We start from the raw sequence: 20,580 nt of genomic DNA, 5'->3' as shown, positions 1-20,580 counted from the left end.
ACACACTCACAAAATACAAGGTTTCTTTAAAATCCCTAATCCTATGTTATACTTCAGGCCAAGGAAGTCACAGTGACACCCAGGCAGAGGTATGTTTTAAAACATCCTTGGGTGTTCTAGTAAGCCACATTTAAGGATCACTGACACATGTATTGCGAGCCTACATGTGTCTTCCAGTGGGGCTGGTTCTTCCTTCAACTAGAATGAACAAAGCATCTCTCTTATGCTGGACAGGGTGCTAAGCAATGGTGATGAACATGTTTAGTAAAAACAGACAAGATATACTGTCAAATGCATGGGTATCCAAGTCTAAAATGGGAGTTTGATACATAATAATCAAGTTGATTATAACAAAAATAGCATACCAGCTCTTGGGTACTGTTGACTATATTCCCGGTTATGTCCAACATTTATTATGTATCAACTCCTGTAATCCTCTAGTTTCACTATTACCTCACTTTATAGCTGAGGGAACTCAGGTTCAGAAAAGTTACTAAACTTGCCAGATATAACTCTGCTTATTAAGTGCCACAGATGGGACTCACCCCAGGCAGCCATCACCTTTATCCATCCTATGTTTCAGAAGTCATGATTAAATGGTATAAAAGTCCAGAGGAGGAAGCTAAAAATTCAACCAGAAAGCAAGGAGGGTGTTTGGGTAAACCTCATTTAAAAAGCGAAACTTGCATGTTAAATTTGGAAAAACTGGTAGGATTTTTGCAGGGGGAGAAAGCAGATAAACTATTTTATGAATTTTTAGAAATAGCATTTCTAAAGATGGGGAGGTATGTATATTTCTGAAGAACAGAGTTGTTACTGCTAATGTGGAGGCCCTGAGGAATTCAGCTTGTGGTCAGATTTTCACCATGTTACCAGTTATTCTTGGAACGTTGGAATAAACATTCCAGCAGAACAGCTCAAGTAAAATGGATTTTATTCCATTATTACTATTAATACATAGTAGTTGGCACTGTACCTACCAGTTCCTCATTGTTTAGTGATGTTCTAATCACCATGGCAAGGGAAAGTCCAGATTTCCGGGCAGCCAAGGTCTGGAAAAAAAAAACAAAACAAAACAGAATTATGACTTTTTAATACATGGGGAGGTTGCCACATGCATATTTCTCAGCATTCATGGAAATATATGAATATCAACTGTCAGTGTTCATGTTTTTAGTCATTAGATACATGCTTTTTTGTCAGTCAACCAATTGACCCAGAACATGAAATCATAAAACAGGGAAGTTGGAAAAGATCCTATTGATCATCAAATCTACCTTCTAGAGATTACAGATGACACAACTGCAGCCCTCCAAGACCAGACCACAGACTTGAATTTTGAAACTAGCATGAACCTTCCAGAATTTCATTATTTCCTGAGGTAGTTACTACCACATTCCTTCTCAAAACATGAACATTGACACCAAGTCAGCCCAACTTAGGTAATGGCCATCAGTCACAGCTGGTGTTAGGTGATTCTTGGGTTATTCGTATTTTCCTAGAATACCCCTCCATATCTAGCCAGAAGATTTCCTCCCAAGTGCTCATTTGATATCCTTAGAATCATTTTACTTGGATTCATTTTCCTGACTTAATGCTGATAAATTATGTAATCTTAAGTAAGTGTCAAATCTCTTTAGTTTCTGTACTTATAAAATAGATGGCTTATTACCTGCTGCTCTAACAAAAGTGATATAATATAATACAGAGAACTTTGGAAATCAGAAGTCCAAATCAGGGTATTAAATCTGCTCTCTCAGAAGGAACAAAAGAAAGTTATAGTGGAATAATGCATTCCTGATTGTCTTTGGTGCCAAAGGTAAAGTCACTCTCTACCAATCCACACCAATCTCCGCCCTGACCACAAAGATTACCTTCAAGAGCTTATTCAACTTATTCTTTGTATCTCATAAGTAATTGTCAACAAAATTATGTTTTTATTTTATTTTAGTATGTGTTTACAGTGATAGAATACATGCTATAGGCTGTCTTTCATAACTGAACTAGATATAAATTCTCAAAGAACACAGACTGCTTATTCTTGAATGTCTTTATCTTTTTATTTCCCCATCAGGATATCCCACAAGCCAGTGCATGTTGTTTGAGAAGATTAGCAAATATTAACTAAATAAATTGAAAAGCACTTACCATGGCCTGAAGATTCCAGGAGTGAGAGGAAACAAAGTGCAAATAATTAGACATATGCAAGGTGGCAAAAGAGCCTAACCATATTCAATTAGCCTAACACTTTAAAATAATGTCCACACTATAATGCCAAGCATCTGAGCTCATTCTGCTAACAAGCCATGCTTCCTAGTATTAGATCTTTCCAGTCAGATCTTATTTAAAACCAAAGTGATAGTCTTCATCTGAAGGTGTTCTAACAACAATAAAAATTAGACGGTAAAAAGCGTTCATTGTAATTAAAATGGAAATTTATGTTTCTCTGGAGAAAAACTGTGTTTTATGTTGTTAATGATCTAGCACATGCCAACAGAAAACTGAATAAATTTTGGATAACTTAATGGTACTGAATTATGTGATCTTAAATAAGAGTCAAATCTATTTGCTGCACTTAGAAAATAGAATACTTATCACTTTCTTCATGCTAATGAGCTTTTTAAATTAATGTAATGCAGACCATTACCAATTCTTTCTGTTTCTAGGTGGTCCCTAGAATATGTCATTATAAGAGAATAACTTATGCAGAATCAGGTAGTAATAAAGGACTAATAATGATTTTAATGACTCAGAGACTGTGGTTTTCTTTAGATAAAAGTGCAATTGGTTAGAATTGACCTTAATATACTATAATAAAGAATTTCATTAATATTATCTGCTTGTTTTATAAAGCATTCAAATGTACTAGCTTAAGGTAAAGAAGTTCAAAGTAACCCCTAAAACTCTGCAAATTAAATTTGTGGTCATTCGTAACACTGAACACATCCAAGCTCAGAGGTAGCAGCTCATGTGGCATGCTGTGAGATTTCCTTTCACTCAATTAAAGCATCATTTTAGCTCAACTTTTAATTTCAACTAATAAATATCAAAAGCCGTCCAAAGGTTAGAGTTATTTTCTCTGTCTAATACATTCTAAAAGAAATAATAAATATAAATCTAGGAAGAATTTGGCTTCATGTATTTAATTCTGTGAAAGATTTATAGAGTAAGTAGTTAATAAAGAGGACACAGTGCATTTTAACAAAGAAAAGGTCAACACTTGAAAGCAAAGAAAATGAACAGGAGAAACTCACCACATCTCGTACAATAGGCAAAGTTTTCTTCCTGCGGAGATCTGGCATACTGTCAATGCCGTAGAGCCCCCGTCCAGCCCTGGAAGGGGGCACAAAAGCAATAATTTTCAATAGGTAAAATGACCTCTTCTAATACACATAACAGAGCTGTTTATAGCGCACTGCCTATGGAAAAGATGAAAATGAACCACAGTTTTCAGCGAATTCACAAAGCAGCGAAGATCCAAGATTCCAGGACGCTGTCTTGTGAGAGAAAACTCCTACACCTATCATGATGGTAATCAGTTGCCTCCTTGGACAGCGCCATATGTTGGGAGTTTCAGACATTCATGGCCCTGGGTACTCACTGTTCTTGGCTGTGTGCACAGAGCAGAATCAAAACTGCTATGCGTGGAAACAGAGCTAACCCATTTTGGCTGCAATTTTGGTTTGTCTATCTGCCTCCTATGTTAAAGAAAGGACCTTTAGTGCAAAAATAGCACTGTTTGATTTATTGTACCTCTAGAGATTAAAATCCAAAATGGCACCTAAAGGAGTCAGGGACAAATTTAAAATACTACTAATTATTAAAACAAACAGTTTCATTTACTGGAATTCTTCCCACAGATAAACGAACAGGATTGAAATAATTTATTGCACAAGGACGTCTGTTGTGCTCTTTTTGTAGGGCCACCAAAATATAGGTAACCTAAGCCATCACCAATAGCATACATATTAAGTAAATCAAGGAAAGGTCACAATAAAGAAAATTAATGAGGCAAACACACATATGCATATGAAAAAATATGAGTATTTTGAACAGAACGAGCAAGTTTCCATATTAGCACATCTAGTGTGATTCCCTGTTTGTGTGGATATATATGCCTATGCACCCAAAGTGTCTAGAAAGATATTGATGAAACTGATAAATTAGCTACCTCTGTGTAGTAAAATTGGATGAGAGAAAAACAGAAGACTCTCACACTGTTATAGATTTGGTAATGGTCAATGTTTTTATAATAAACATGTTATTTTAAAATTAGAATCCTTGCTTATAAATGAGTCTGATACACTGAATTTAATTTTATTGCATCAAATCTACTCATTTATACATCAGGAAGGTACTAAAATTACTGATGATATCTTCACTTTATACCAACATGAACTCCAGATTTCTTGCTGACTTCTTTCTCAGGGTCACTTTTTCTTTTTCCCTGAAGAAAACAGTTTTTACCCTTGAATGCTATGTGGCCAGTCCTGGCAATGGAGTACCAGCCACTGTATGTGATAAGCATTTTATAGCCTAGGTTTCCAATGACAGAGATGGTTGCATGTTCTCGCTGCTTAGCATAACAAAGGACTTACTGTTTTACTGAATTTTTCCTACTAGCCGTGGTTCTACTCTATCACTTCTTGTGGGTTTCATTTACCACCTTCGTAATCTTGGGAAAATCATTCAATTAATCATTCAGCTTATATGAAAGAATAATAACAGAGGGTGGTGCTGTGGTGCAGTAGATTAAGCCTCCGCTTGTGGTGCCAGAATCCCAAACGGGCACGCATTTGAGTGCCAGCAGCTCCACTTCCAATCCAGCTCTCTGCTATGGTCTGGGAAAGCAGTGGAAGATGGCCTGAGTGCTTGGGCCGCTGAACCCATGTGGGAGACCTGGAAGAGGCTCCTGGCTCCTGGCTTTGGATTGGCCTAGCTCTGGTCCTTGTACCATCTGGGAAGTGAACCAGTGGATGCAAGACTTCTGTCTCTCCCTCTCTGTATGTAGCTCTGCCTCTCAATTTCTAAAAATAAAGGTTATTCAAAGTAATACTTAAAATGACATATAAGTTAAAAAACAGTAATGAAAGCAAAAGTGGACTAAAGTAGTAATAAATAGTAATAATGCCATAACTTACATGTTTGGAAATAGGGATATAATGCTATGAGCAATGTGAAATATGAAAGTCATTGCACATGTGTAAGAAGGTATCAGTGATAGAAATTATGTTTACAGTCAGGTACTTCAACTATAAGTTGTCTTTAATTTAGATCAGAGTAAATGAAAAGAAAAAACATGGAGTAGAGATCAGAAAAGAGGAAAGGAGAGAGAAAGGAGCAAGGAAGGATCAGCTGTGTGGAGGAGAGGTCACAATTAAGATCCTGTTCATGGCTGATTCTTATGATAAAGAAGCTAATTCAGTTTTGCTCGTTTTCCAGAATAAAGCCAATTGGCACTCTCTAAGCCAAGTGCTGCGACAGTCACAGTTGGTCAAAGCTTGGGAATTTGGGTCACAAAAATGAATCATTGTCAGCATGCTATTTTTCTTGATAATAACTTTGTGTTTTCACATTTTCATTTAAAAATAATAATAAATTTGAAAGCTGGAGCGAGGGAGAGAATGGTAGAAGCAGAGAAACAGAGAGAGGGAGCGGGAAAAGGAGGGAGGGAGACACACACACACACAGAAAGATTCCATCTGTTGTTTCACTTTCCAAATGCCCACAACAGCTGGGGTAGGACTGCACTGAAGCCAGGAGCCAGGAACTCCATCCAGGTCTCCCACACGGGTGGCAGGAACCAAAGTACTTACATCATCTGCTTTCTCCCAGGCACATTAATAGAAAACTGGATCAGAAGTGGAGCTGCTGGGACTGGAACCAACACCATGGTTTGACATGTTTTGTCACAATGCCCACCTCTCCATTATTTTTAATTGACAAATACTACTTGTGTGTAATTCTGAGGTACAATGTGATATTTTGCTCTATGTGAACATTACTGAAATTTCAGTTCAGCAAATTAACATATCCATCACCCTACTGTCCTATCTGTGTGTGTGCTGAGAATGTTAAATGCTCCTTTGAACTTCAAGAAATGACAGAGTGAGGGAGACAAAAGTGCAATGATTTTTTTCCTCTTAACTCACAAATCACATCAACAACTTTATCAGTGTGATGTCTGTTTCACTTCCCTCCTCTCCTTTCCCTTCCTTCTCTCCCTCTTCTTTCTTCCTCCCCTCCCTGCCAATTCCTGGTTGACCCTGTCACTCCAAAACCTCAGACACCAAACACGTGGGGAAAGGCCAGAGTGGATGGTTTTACAGTGTTCCCCCAGTCACATACTTGGGCTGTGATTCCGAGCAGTTTCTGGTTTCCCTCCTCTCTGAATAGTATTAGTAATAACATTAAATGTACATTAATATCTTTCTAGCACATTGCAGATCAATCATGTTAACCAGCTGCCTTCAAGTGTTTTGAAATGTTTTGACTTCTAAATAATCTGATTTTCATAACCATGTAAAGGAACATGTTGAATTGAGCTAATGATTGAGAAAATGATTTACAAAATGCCAAGTGTTACATAAATGACTTGTGTATTTTCTTCCTATCAGTGATCATTTATTTCTTTTCTTTGATTTCCTTCTCATGGATGCCAATTCCGATTCTCAAGGAGCACACAGACTTGTGAGTCAACTTTCTAATTGGTGAGTCAGTTAGCAGACATGTTTTCTTACTCCTGACACTTCCCTCCTATGCTTTTGTCATCAGAGCAGAGAAATCCAAGGACATAGGCCAAATCTAAACATTATGCAATTATGAATCCAAGTTAGAAATTATGCATCCAAAATTCATTTCTGCCTCTTCTAGGCCTGTCATTTAATTTCACTGAACTTGCATTTTGTAATTTGGAAAACTGCTACACAACAAAAATGTCCTATTAATCCTTAAAAAATAACCTCAGAAATGCTCTTTTTAAAAGATTTTTATTGCCGGCGCCGTGGCTCAATAGGCTAATCCTCCACCTTGCGGCGCCAGCACACCGGGTTCTAGTCCCGGTCGGGGCGCCGGATTCTGTCCCGGTTGTCCCTCTTCCAGGCCAGCTCTCTGCTATGGCCAGGGAGTGCAGTGGAGGATGGCCCAGGTGCTTGGGCCCTGCACCCCATGGGAGACCAGGATAAGTACCTGGCTCCTGCCATCAGATCAACGCGGTGCGCCGGCCGTGGCGGCCATTGGAGGGTGAACCAACGGCAAAAGGAAGACCTTTCTCTCTCTGTCTCTCTCTCTCACTGTCCACTCTGCCTGTCAAAAAAAAAAAAAAGATTTTTATTTATTTATTTGACAGGTAGAGTTACAGACAATGAGAGAGAGAGAGAGAGAGAGAGAGAGAGAGAGAGAGAGAAAGGTCTTCTTCCCTCGGTTCATTCCCCAAATGGCCGCTACGGCCAGCGCTGCGCCAATCCAAAGCCAGGAGCCAAGTGCTTCCTCCTGGTCTCCCATGCAGGTGCGGGGGCCCAAGCACTTGGGCCATCCTCCACTGCCTTCCTGGGCCACAGCAGAGAGCTGGACTGGAAGAGGAGCAGCCGGGGCTAGAACCCGGCGCCCATATGGGATGCTGGTACTGCAGGTGGAGGATTAACCAAGTGAGCCATGGCGCCAGCCCCCAGAAATGTTCTTAATCAGGTTATGCTTCCTTATGCTTTTACCACAAAGAGTTTATTTAAATATACACATTCATGAGCCTACTCATCAAGTAATAATAAAGCTTTGATTCTAAACTTAAATCTTAAAAAAAGTCTACATTACTGGTCTTGCTTCATGAATTAAGAAAACACTGGATAAAAAGTAAATGGCCCTACACAAATACGTTTTATATTACATTAGTTGGAGTCTTCTTAACCAGGAGAGATCTGGTAGATGTTAAATAACCAAAAAAGATGAAGACTGGAAATATTAGCAGAAAAAATATTGACTTTCCAGGCCAGAGACCATGGTCACATACACTAGCTAAAATATAGCAGAGATTATCTAGACTTAATGAGGAGGTCAGAGGCTGCCAAATCAGACCACAGCAGTATGGGCTTTGGGCCTTGTGTTCAACATGACAGCTAGGACACTCACATCCCATATCAGAGCATCTGGGTTAAGGTCCCAATTCACTTTCTGATTCCACCTTACTCCTAATGTGCCATCTCTAAGGCAGCAGGTCAAGTAGTTGGCCTCAGTGACCCACGTGGGAGCCATGGATTGATTTTTCAGGCTATTGTGAGCTTTTGTGGGAAGTGAACCAGTGGTTAACAGCAATCTTTATCTCTTTCTCTGTCTCTCATCTGTGTTTTAACTAAATTAATTAAAAACTAAAAATCAGGGCCCAGCCCTGGCTGCTACAGACATTTGAATAGTGAACCAGAGGATGGGAAATCTTTGTCTCTCAGTCTCTCTCACCCACCCCTCCCTCTCCCCCTATTTTTCTTTTTTGTGCCACTCTGACTTCCATGTTAGTTAAACAAATAATAATTTTTAAAAATAAAATGCATTATTTTATACATACATACACTGTGGAATACCATCTGGGCTTTAAAAATGAAGGAAATCCATTTGTGACAACGTGGGTGAAGTTGGAAGACAGTATGCTCGCTAAACTGGACACAGAAATCCAAGTGCTGTGTGGTCTCACTCATACATAGTCTTCAAAAGGTTCACATAATATGCACATTATGAAAAAAACTGTGCATTGTGAATGAATTAACATTTTCACAAAGAAGTTGATCTCCCAGAATTAGAGTACCATGGTACTCACTAGGGGCTTGGGCTGTTGGCAAATGGGGGATTGTTAAGGACTTCTTGGTCAAAGCTCTGAAAATATTCAGTTACATAGAAGGAATAAATTCAAGAGAATTATTATACAACATGGAGGCTACTGTTAAAAACAAAATATTGTATTAAATACTAAGAGTGGAAGTACGCTCACCACAAAGAAACATAACAATGTCAGATAATTTTCTACAATATATAAATATACTTCAAAACATCAAGTTCTATATGGAAAATACATACAATTTTACCTACCATTTTTTTAATTAAAAAACAGTGATTCAATGATTGTTTAGAGCTCTTATCTCTACTGTTAAGGAACAGTGTTTTTTTTTTTTTTTTCTCATATTATTCGAACTCTACTTACTGTAGGGTTCATCTTTCGAGTATAAAGTAAACTGAAAGTAGGTCTTTGTAAAAATTAAGAGAGGGAACAGGAGAGGGAGGAAGAAGAAGGGTAGGAGTGTGGACAGGAGGGAGGGTAGGGTGGGAAGAATCACCATGTTCCTAAATCTGTATATATGAAATGCATGCCATTTGTTATATATTAAATAAAATTTAAAAAGGTAAGATGAAAAAAGTGAAAATTTCTATTTTTTTTCCAGATTTTTCTGATAATGGGATAAAGGTGTGCCATTTCCACAAGTGGATGGTTGATGCCAAACTGGCTCCTATTCAGGGCGGTGCTGTGGCATAGTAGGCTAAGCCTCCACCTGTAACGCCAGCATTCCATGTGGGTTGCGGTTTGGTTTGTGTTCTGGTTGCTCCTATCTGCTCCAGCTTTCTGTTTAACACCTGCGGAAGCAGTGGAAGTTGGCCCAAATGCTTGGGCCCCTGCACCCACATGGGAGATACAGAAGAAGCTCCTGGCTCCTGACATTGGATCAGCCCAGTTCCAGTTGCTATGGCCATTTGGGGACTGAACCAGTGGATGGAAGACCTTTCTTCCTTCCTTCCTTCCTTCCTTCCTTCCTTCCTTCCTTCCTTCCTTCCTTCCTTCCTTTCTTTCTTTTTTACAGGCAGAGTGGACATTGAGAGAGAGACCTTTTGCCGTTGGTTCACCCTCCAATGGCCGCCACGGCCGGCGCACCGCGTTGATCTGATGGCAGGAGCCAGGTACTTATCCTGGTCTCCCATGGGGTGCAGGGCCCAAGCACTTGGGCCATCCTCCACTGCACTCCCTGGCCACAGCAGAGAGCTAGCCTGGAAGAGGGGCAACCGGGACAGAATCCAGCGCCCTGACCGGGACTAGAACCCGGTGTGCCAGCACCGCAAGGCGGAGGATTAGCCTAGTGAGCCGCGGCACCAGCCGCGGCTATCTTCCTAACGTGCAAGTTTATCTACTTGGACCTCCACTTTTCAATCATCCTGGCTACATGCCAAAGTTGGTTGTAGGGAAGTTGAAATGAATAAAACTTATGTATTTAAAAATTTATTTTATTCATTTGAAAGGTAGAAAGACAGAGTGAGAGCTTCCATGCGCTGATTCAATCTCCAAATGGCTGCAACAGTCCAGGCTTGGACCCTGCACCCTATGGGAGACCAGGAGAAGCACCTGGCTCCTGCCATCAGATCAGCGCGGTGCGCCGGCTGCAGTGCACCAGCCGCAGCGGCCATTGGAGGGTGAACCAACGGCAAAGGAAGACCTTTCTCTCTGTCTCTCTCTCTCAATGTCCACTCTGCCTGTCAAAAAAAAAAAAAAAAAAAAAAAAAAAAAAAAAAAAAAAAAAAAAAAAGAAAGATAGATATTCATCTCCAAAATCAAACATTAAAGGACCAAAACAGAAGCCTGAGGGCCAGAGAGAAAGCCAGAGACCTCACTAATGGAGGTTAATAGGCAGAGAGATGTAATCACAGGGAAGGAAATAACAACCTAGTATTTATCTGACCAATTAGAATTTTTAAAGATTTATATGAATCTCAGTTGCTTCCTATGGAAAACAAAAACTTCTGCATTCTTTAAAGCACTGTTTAGAACATTTAATGAGAATATAAGTAAGTAGATTATATATTATTGGCAGCAATTATTTTATTGCAAACTTCATAGATAGGGAGCCTGTTGAAGTTGACTGAATCAGCGCCAGTTCCCCAATGCATCAGGGTTATTTATTTACATTCCTCCAAACCAGTAGGTGAGTAATAAGTCTCTAGCAGCCATGAACTTGAAGGCAGCTATCTACATACAGAACTAAAGAATGAGAAGGGGCGACACGAAGGTTTTGCCAGTTCCCATGTTGTATTCTTAGTTCTATTAACTTCCAATTTAGACTTAGCTTTAATCCAATCTCTCTTCTCTGTTGGGCCTCCTTGAGGTCATGGTCATGATGAGGCTATGTCTTGGTTAATCATATTCCTAATCTAACACTTACATACATCCCCATCCTACTTATTTAGCTTCATATCAGACAAAAGCTTTACAGATGACCCAACCAACTTCATCTTCCTGAAAAACAATGCATTAATATATTTTTATGTTAAGCTCTGTATAAAATATAAATAAACTTCAAAGAGGAAAGTTTCTTCCCATACCAATCTTTCCAGAATCCTCCATCTATCTCCATTAATTCTGGATTCTCTTGTGTCCATAATGATGAACGTTTTTCTTTATTGGAAATCACATACTGTACTCTAATGTAACCCTGAATCTCTTTGAGAGAAAAATATGACATCTTTTAAATAAGACTAGTACAGCCGTATGTCTTATTGTCTTGGAGTAAACACTTTGGTTGAGCATAAAATAATTGCCTTGATATTAGAAGTTATGGTTGTATGGAAAATATACCAGTGTCACTAACCTGGGATTAACTTCTAACAATTTAATTACAATATGTACCTTCTAGGATTCATTTCCTTAACAATTGTATCAAGCAAACAAGATAGCCTTTGGGGTAGGCCTTGTAATTCCTTTTTCCATTACATAAAATTATGCTCAGGGAAACAATAATGCTTATGCCTGGGAGGCAAGGGGAAAATGGAATTCCAGTAGAGAACAACATATTCATATTTCTCATCTTGCTCTTTCTGGGTATATATTAATAATATAGTGGACATTCCAACATTTTTGCATTTTATGGATGTGGAACTCAGTTTCCAAGACTTCAAATGCTTGTCCAACATGGTTGGCAGCAAGCTAGACATACTCAGGGCTGCAGACCCCACTGATGTCCTGTGTTTTCCTTTTCCTTTGTTTCTTAACATCCCAGTATTCAAGAGCCACCCAAGTAACAAACCTTGTCCTTCCTCCTGCACAATCTGTTTATCTCTCTCTCCCCCCTCTTACATCATTTCTCATTTGCATCTTCCTTTATATTTGGAACACCATCTATTTTTGTTGTAAATTTTGTGTAATGCCAGGATTTTTTTATATATATCCCCCATCTCCAGTTTAAATCAGCTTCATTTCATCATGACCAAACTGCCCCAATCATCTTCCTACGAGGGTTTAGCCAGGAGGCTAACATGAAGACAGTGCGGTGTTTACAAGGACCAGTCTGGCAGTACTATTCATGATGGATTAGAGGAGGAATAAGGAAGATAGAGAGACAGTCTGAAAGATCATTGAAGTAATCCCGAATTCCTTAATGGATTTCTTAATGGGGGTCTTGACTGAAGTGGTTTTGCCATTTTTTTCCTAATCCCTCCATTCAACTATATGAACTTGACAAATTCCTAAATCAAAGTGCTATAATATTTTAAAGAGTAAATGGTCTCATTGTCACATAGAGGCTTTGCAGTCTACTAAATTATTCTCTCTCTTCTTGGCATTTGACCTCTTAAAGCTCCATAATGCTCCTGAAGCACGTTTTTTTCTTCAAACTCTTATTCTTTTGAAACTTGGTTTCAGAACTGCTGACTACCTCATTACTCATCTTTCAATTATTTTGTAAAAGCTAATACCACATTTACATTTTGAAAGAGATAAAGAGAATACGGAAGATATACTATTCTGGTGAGAAAGGGGATTGCAAATTGTATTTCCAGTGATTCAAAATCTTTTTCATAGCACAATAATTAACCAAATGCCCTAGGTTTTTATTATGAGTTAAGGAAATAAAAACCTAAATTGTAGCGTTAACACACTCCTGCATGTTTTCTCTAGGTTAGGCTTAGGAACACATCAGGTACCAGGGATTAACTTCTAGCAGTTCAATTACAGTGTGTACCTTCTAGGGCTCATTTCCTCAACAAATTATGTATCAAGTAGACAACATAGCCTTTGGGGAGACTTTTAATTATCAATACCAAAAATCTTTCTTTTCCCTCTCATAACGTTATATGCACCTAAATTAACCCCAGATACAACACATGCTACAGAACAAAACAAAAATACAAATGCAACCCCAAACTTTCTTGTAAATAATCATTAAGTATTGTTTGACATAAAATTTTCCCTTAATTAAAGTTCATGCCAGGGCTGGCTATGTGGCACAGCAGGTTAACACTCTGGCCTGAAGCGCCGGTATCCCATATGGGCGCTGGTTCAAGTCCTGGCTGCTCTACTTCTGATCCAGCTCTCTGCTGTGGCCTGGGAAAGCAGTGGAAGATGGCCCAAGTACTTGGGCCCCTGCACCCCCATGAGAGACTTGAAGAAGCTCCTGGCTCCTGGCTTCGGATCAGTGCAGCTCCGGTTGTTGCGGCCAACTGGGGGGTGAACCATGGATGGAGGACCTCTCTCTCTCTCTCTTTCTTTCTGCCTCTCCTCTCTCTGTGTAACTCTGACTTTCAAATATATAAACAAAAAAATCTTTAAAAAAATAAAGTTCATTCCATGTATGGTTTCAATTCTAAACCATGATTCTGTGGCTTAAAGCTAAATATGAGATATGCATGTGTGTCTATGAATGCCCTTTTTTTTGGAGTTAATTTTCTTAGCCATCTCTTTCTGGAAAGTCTCCAGATCCATGTAAGCAGAGATGCTAGAGTGTAATCATTCATAATTAAAGTCCAGCTTCTTAAAAGTATCTACTTAAATGTAATTAGATAGAATCAAATATCTAATATCAAGGAAACTACATTTCTCAAAGCTTAGATTAATGACACAGTTCTTTTGAAGTAAGCTACCTATTTAGATCCCTAAAATTTTGGACAATTCCTCTCCTACCACTAATGAAAAATTAGCTGTACTTTAAAGCAGAGACAAAAGTGGTTACTATAATTTCACAGTCAGGTCTCGTTTATTATTAGAAAGTGTTTCTTGTATTCCTTCTTTTAGTTCCCCATGTCCAAAATGACAGGATCCAAAAATATAACCAGACTTCTGCTCAGATGAAAGACACTTTCAACTCAATGGTGTAACTTTTCTAGTTAGTTACAACTTGCAGGCATTACTCACTTCCAAGGATAAAGAAAGAAGTGTGGGGCCAGTGTTGTGGCACAGGATGTTACGCCTCTCTATGTAAGGTTGTATCCCATATCACAGAGTTGGTTCAAGCCCTGGCTGCTCCAATTCTGAGCCTGCTTCCTGCTAATGTGGTGGAAGGCATTGGGTGACCAAGTGCTTGGGCCAAGGCCACCCATGTGGGAGGCCCAGATGCAGCCTCTGGCTCCCTGCTTCAGCCTGGGCCTGTCCTGGCTATTGTGGCTGTTTGGGGAATGAGTCAGCAGGTAGAGGACCTTTCTCTCTCTCCTATTCCCTGCTGTTCTGCCTTTCAAATAAATATATAAATAAGAACACTTGCAAAAACAAAGAATGAATAAGAGTAAAGAAAATGGGCATTTGGCAAACTGGTGAAGATGCCACTGGGACTACCACAGCCCATATCAGAGTGCCGCTGGCTTCCAGTCCCTGGCTTGCAGCTCTTCTTCGGACTCCAGCTTCCCGCTAATGTATACTTTGAGATAGGAGGTGATGGGTCAAGTAATTGGTCCCTGACACCCAGGTGGGAGATCTAGATTGAGTTTTGGGCTCTTGGCTTTGGTTTGGCTCAGCTCCAGCTTTTGGGAAGTGAAATAACAGATGGAAGTTTTCCCTCCTCTGTTCATCTGCCTCTCTGCCTTTTGAACGAAATGAAAAATAAATGAAGTTTAAAGAAAATTTGCTCTTTAAATCACAGAATCTATTCACAGAGAAGGCAACTAAGACAAGCACTAGTTATATGCAAGCCCATGGATGTTTTATTATTTTAAGAGAATTTATAAAATTCTTGGTGTAGCATTAAAATCTAATTTTAGAAAAGCCATCAAAACATACCAAGTATTGTCTTAATGAATAGTGTGTTGGCATTGGAGGAATCCAAACTGATCTATCTAAACACATAAATGTAGAATATAATAATATTGTCCAATCAGTTAACTTTTAACAGGTTTCTCCGACCAGGGCAGGCACTGTGGCACAGAAGGTTAAGCCTCTGCTTGTGACCCTAGCATCCCATACTGCAGTACCAATTTTAGTCCCAGCTGCCCTGCTTCCAATCTAGCTTCCTGCTAATCTGTTAGGAAGGCAGTGGATGATGGCCCAAGTACTTGAGCCCCTACCACCCATGTGGGAGACCTGAAGGGAATTCCTCATTGCTGGCTTTAGCTGGCCAAACTCTGGCTGTTGCAGTCATATGGGAATGGACTAGCAAAAGAGAAATTTCCCTTTCTCTCTCTCTCTCTCTCTCTCTCTTTCTCTCTCTCTCTCTCTCTCTCCCCCCCTTCCTCCTTTCCTCTCCCTCCATCTCTCTCTCTCGCTATCACTCTCGCTCTGTGTGTGTGTATATGTGTGTGTGTGTGTTGTTCTGCCTTTTGAATAAATTAAAATATTAAATAATTTTTAAAGTTCCTCTGATTATTAATTCCCACACTGTTATTTCTCATTCTTAGCTGCTCCACCTGTGCCTGTGCTGCTCTGGATACATGATCCCAACTCCTGTGTCTGGTAGACTTCTGGCACTCCTGGACTAGGGACGATTCTCTCACCTCTGACAGTGTCAAGCGTGACTGCCTTTTATGCTTGGGAAGTTGGGTATTGCTTTCCCCAACCTACTCACCTGCTGTAAGAGTCTATAAGCTATGAAGGTACACAGGAGAGTGCCTAAGCATGGGTGCAAAAATGACCAGAAGTTTACGAAGTTAACATGACTCAGGGATCAATGTGATCACGCTACATTAAACTCAACGCATTCCCTTTATAATAAAGATCACACTTCATTGTAGAGGCATTTCCTCACATTTGACTTCCCGCAGATCAGGAAGTCATCAAAATTAGGAATTTGCACAATTTACTTTTCACCTCCAGTGCTTATTATTGGGTTTTACACATATTAGATGCTTAGTACGTTAGTAATAAAATTAATGAATAAAAAATTCCTTCTTACTAAAGCAAACACACACACCACACACACACATACTTGAAAGTCCTGAGTCATTAGGAATTAAAATATCATTGTAGTTTTCTTTTCTGCCCCAGGGTATGACAGACTACTGTCTAACAGGCATGAATTCTGAACACTGAAAAGCACACATTTTACATATTTCTCTAAACCAAATGTATTGTTGGGTGTTCTTAGCAAATGATATTATGCCTCTTCAAGGCAATCAGGGGTTAAATATTATTCTGCACCTACAGTGTTTGTCAAACTTTGTTTTAAATCTTTGTCAAACAATTTGCTAAGAATTATATACTACTACAGTTTTAACGATCTGTGACAATTTAAAATTTATTATATATGAGCAAAATAGACATCTTTTCATTGATTACTGGTTATAGCCCTTGCCTGTATTCTTACTGAACTGTGGCCTTTTTATTTGTTGAACTCTTTATTTAGTGGAACATTAAGACTGAATATAATGTACATTACAAATATGCAAAAAACCTGGACGCTCACATACCATATTCCTAAGTATTAAAAAATACAAATCATGAAAAAATATTTGTTTTTAATATTCCTTGCATTTTCAGGTGGAGTCCCTGGAACTGAAATAGGGCTTAATAAAACACACACACAAAACTATAAGAGGTAACAATGTGTAACTCCTTTTGCCAGGGTGTCATTGCCAGGACTCACCTGAAGCCTGGACATCACAAGGTTAGCTTCAGCCATTGCTCTCTCTCTCTCTGGTTGGGACTAGCTTGGTCCTTACCCCAGAAATGCCAATAAGCTATTTTGAGCTACTTACTGTCAACCAACATTTTTAAACATGAAACTTTTTGTTTTAGAAAATGGAATTATAAGCTAAATGTTTTGTGGCACAAAAAATTTGAAATCCATCAAACAAGTAACTTTTAATACAGTGTCAGCCTTTCTCTTTTATTGAAACAAAGAATAAAAATGCTCAATCCTGAGTGAAATTCCTAACAGCTAGCTTCCTGGTGTGGCAGCAACCTTAAAGATACCATGTCCAAGGATGCTAAAGTGGGACAAGATTAGTTTAAGGATGTGACAACCACAAAACTCCGCTGCGGCCATCTGGGGAGTGAACCAGCAGATGGAAGACCTCTTTCTCTGTCTCTACCTCTCTCTGTAACTCTTTCAAATAAATAAAAATAAAATCTTAAAAAAAAAAAACTCTTAAAAAAGGGACTGGGTGCAGTTAGCAGAGCAAACAGACCATTTCTGAGAAGTGAAAACATGGGTGTGGAAACAGAATAATCACAAATGTTCCTTCTAGAACACTGACTGCAGCCATGGCTCTAGCCCTGAACCATGCAGGCAAAAGCTCTTGACCTTCTTAAAATAGATAGATAGATAGATAGATAGATAGATAGATAGATAGATAGAAATAAAAAATACATACATACATACATACCTGGGGGAGGGTGCATTAAACTTGGAAAATAAAAAGTTAACAGGGGACAGTGGGACAATCTTGGGTGATCTGCAGGAAGACTGAGCCCTAGGTACATAGTCCATGAGGAAAGGAGGGGAGGGGCTTGTGCACTAGGGAATAAACACCTTGTTGTCCTTGCCCCATGTGTGCTGCTCACCATCACCCTTCCTTGCAAGACTGTGAATACAGCCTCACTTTTAGATGACTTTCTGTGTGAGAGTTCATCGTTTGGTGAGTAAAGTGGTCTCTTGTGGGCTTAATTTCCCATAACAACCAAAAAGTAATTACAGTTATTTAAACAAAGGCAAATCTATGTTTAGCTTAATTTGTTACCAACTCTGTTAGAAGGCTATCAAACTGGTATTTTGGAAATATTTTTAAACGTAGTAGATAAAACAAAGAAAGACAGAACTAATTAAGGCAGAGGGGAAAAGAAGGGAGGCCACCTATGCAAGTGTGGGATGATTTGACGGTGCTGAACGAAGCAGGGGAAAGGAAACGCTTGTTCACTCTGCCCAGCTTCTGTAAGGAGCACCCGATCCTACACACAAGGTAACAGTCTTCTTTGAATGTCTTTCCATATTGGAGCTGGTTTTCACTGGCCGTACATAATTCTCTAAACAGGCATGAATCATTGGCCAGTGGAATAGAAGTATAGTTATGTGAAAACAGGCGTATTTCTGAATCTGATCAATAATCTAACAAGGCTACATAAATCTATCTGAAAATTTTCTTTGGGATCTTGCATGCCTAGAATTTGTCTATAACATCTAGCCCCTGGATGTCTGCTTGGCAATGTGGCATGATGATTATCTTACCTTCAGTAATGAGGTGAACACACACACACACACACACATACTTTAAGTGTGTTTGTAAGCCACAAACACTAAAATATTGGATCCAAAGCAGCAGCTGTACCAACAAGCAAGTGCTGATCACAGAAAATATTAGCACCTGGAATTTTAACTTGGTTGTTTTTCCCCTCTGTGGTAATTAAAGCAGTTGAGCTGATGACAATTAGGACACCATACAAAGTAACTGGGGCCTGGGAGGGAGTAAGCCAATAGACAGTATCTCCTGGCCACGACCTAATAACCTGGGGCCAATGTTTCAGAGAAGAGTAGAATCTTCCCTCTGATAATTATGATGGTGTTGTAGGGGGCGGAAACCACAGTAGGATCCTGATCATAGGCTGCACGGTAAACTCATCCATTTAAGTTTTACTTTAGAAAAAGCAACTATAATTATATTTGCCAAATGTGCACATCCCAAGAAGCCCCATGTATACTGCTGCATGACTTTGTTTATCTGGAGGAAAAACAGGGTGGGGCTTTGGGGATAATGAGCTACTGGTACTGTTCCTTCCACTGTGTACAAGCCTGGGGCAATCTCCAGAGGGCTCTACAATCTTTCCCTACTCCACATTCAGAGAGGCCATGTTGGTAGATAGTGATTGGCCATAGAATGATAAGCTAAAACAGAAAAACAGACAAATGCTACAAACTGGCCCTCCACACTGCACTCCCCACTGGAGAGCCAGTGGTGAAGCATTTACCAACCACAGCTCTTGTTAGGGACCCAGTAAGGAACTTCTGTAACTTGTCACTTCACTAAGTCAACCAATTCCCGGTTCTGCCTTATCTCCACCTTTGATTGACATGGGTACTTAGCATTTTTCTTCATCATCTTTGCATAAATATTTGAGTTCTTAAACATCAGGATCTTTCCTAGAAATGTCATTTTGAAAGAGAAGTCAGAATAGAGGTACACAGAAATGTAGTTCACAGCAAAGACTTCAATTCAGGGCTCTCTTGACATGATGCTCTGGTCAAACTGTCTTCAACATTTAACCAAGGCCCTGCTCAGTCTCTATATGCGTGCACCCTGACTGCCATGTGCTGTATTTTCAGGGACACAATTCCTAGGGTTCATCTGCATTTCTGTACATCTTGTTCGTGGATGCTCTGCCTGCTTTTGCTGTACCTCTGCCTCTGGAGTAGAGGACAGATTTGTTCGCTGATCTGTACTACATGAACTCTCCCCGTGAGGTGCAGTTGGGCTTGATTTTCTTTAAAACACTGAGTGATTAGAAATGATGCAGATTCCTGTGTGTCCTGTGTCTATCTATGTCTCCTCCACACCATCTTGTCAGACTCAGGGACGAGGGGAACTGATACAAGCATGAAGCTCATGCCGCCTACTGTGAGTCATAACATCTTTTCTCTCTGAACCAGGAGCCTGGTGTCTTCTGCTAGTGTCCATTTAACTGAGGGAAGCTAACATGTCAGTTCTCCAGCAAATAAAACTTCAGGCCCGTGGCCAGTGCTGTGGCACAGCGGGTTAAAGCCTCGGCCCGCAGCACCAACATCCCATATGGGCGCTGGTTCTAGTCCCGGCTGCTCCACTTCTGATCCAGCTCTCTGCCATGGCCTGGGAAAGCAGCAGAAGATGGCCCAAGTCCTTGGGCCCCTGCACCCATGTGAGAGACCTGAAGAAGCTCCTGGATCCTGGTTTCAGATCAGCTCAGCTCTGTCCATTGAGGTCATTTGGGAAGTGAACGATGTCTCTCTCTTAGGCTCTGCCTCTCTTTGTAACTCTGTGTTTGAAATGAATAAAATAAATCTTAAAAGAAAAACCTACAGGCCCTTCACAGTTTTTGAAATGCAGGACATACAATAAGGTTATTCTTGACCCTGAAGAGACATATAACCCTGTTGGGGATACATGGGATGATGTATGAGTGCATTTAATTGTAGAGCATCCAACTGTACAAAATCAACACAAGTGAAGCTCTACCAGGAAGTTCAGAAGGGGCAGATTTATAGCATAATGCTTGAATCTCTCATCGTGAAGTAATTTATGTCAATCTTCAGGTACAAAAATGGATCTTTTATCCTGCACGACACTCATTCATGATCATGCTTATTGCACAGGAGATAGAAACAACTGTCACACTCAATAATTGATGAGAAAAATATATTGGGGCCAGCACTCTGGCACAGCAGGTGCATA

The 20,580-nt window shown here is 39.8% G+C and overlaps 1 protein-coding gene across 1 annotated transcript in view; it reads right to left on the bottom strand.

The window, feature by feature from the left end:
- Positions 1 to 20,580, bottom strand: part of UNC13C (unc-13 homolog C) — a 645,143-nt gene that overhangs the window by 420,713 nt on the left and 203,850 nt on the right. The window contains exons 4-6 of the mRNA XM_017348010.4: positions 3,255 to 3,333; positions 2,149 to 2,154; positions 981 to 1,052 (exon numbers count right to left, since the gene is read on the bottom strand). Of these exons, the coding sequence (XP_017203499.3) occupies positions 981 to 1,052; positions 2,149 to 2,154; positions 3,255 to 3,333 (157 nt within the window). The remainder of the gene's footprint in view (positions 1 to 980; positions 1,053 to 2,148; positions 2,155 to 3,254; positions 3,334 to 20,580) is intronic.

Source organism: Oryctolagus cuniculus, chromosome 12 (genome assembly GCF_051225735.1).
Source record: "Oryctolagus cuniculus isolate XC-2025 breed Fujian yellow rabbit chromosome 12, ASM5122573v1, whole genome shotgun sequence".
NCBI lineage: Eukaryota > Metazoa > Chordata > Mammalia > Lagomorpha > Leporidae > Oryctolagus > Oryctolagus cuniculus.
The sequence above is the reverse complement of the archived record's forward strand: the minus strand, read 5'-3'. Positions and strand labels throughout refer to the sequence as shown.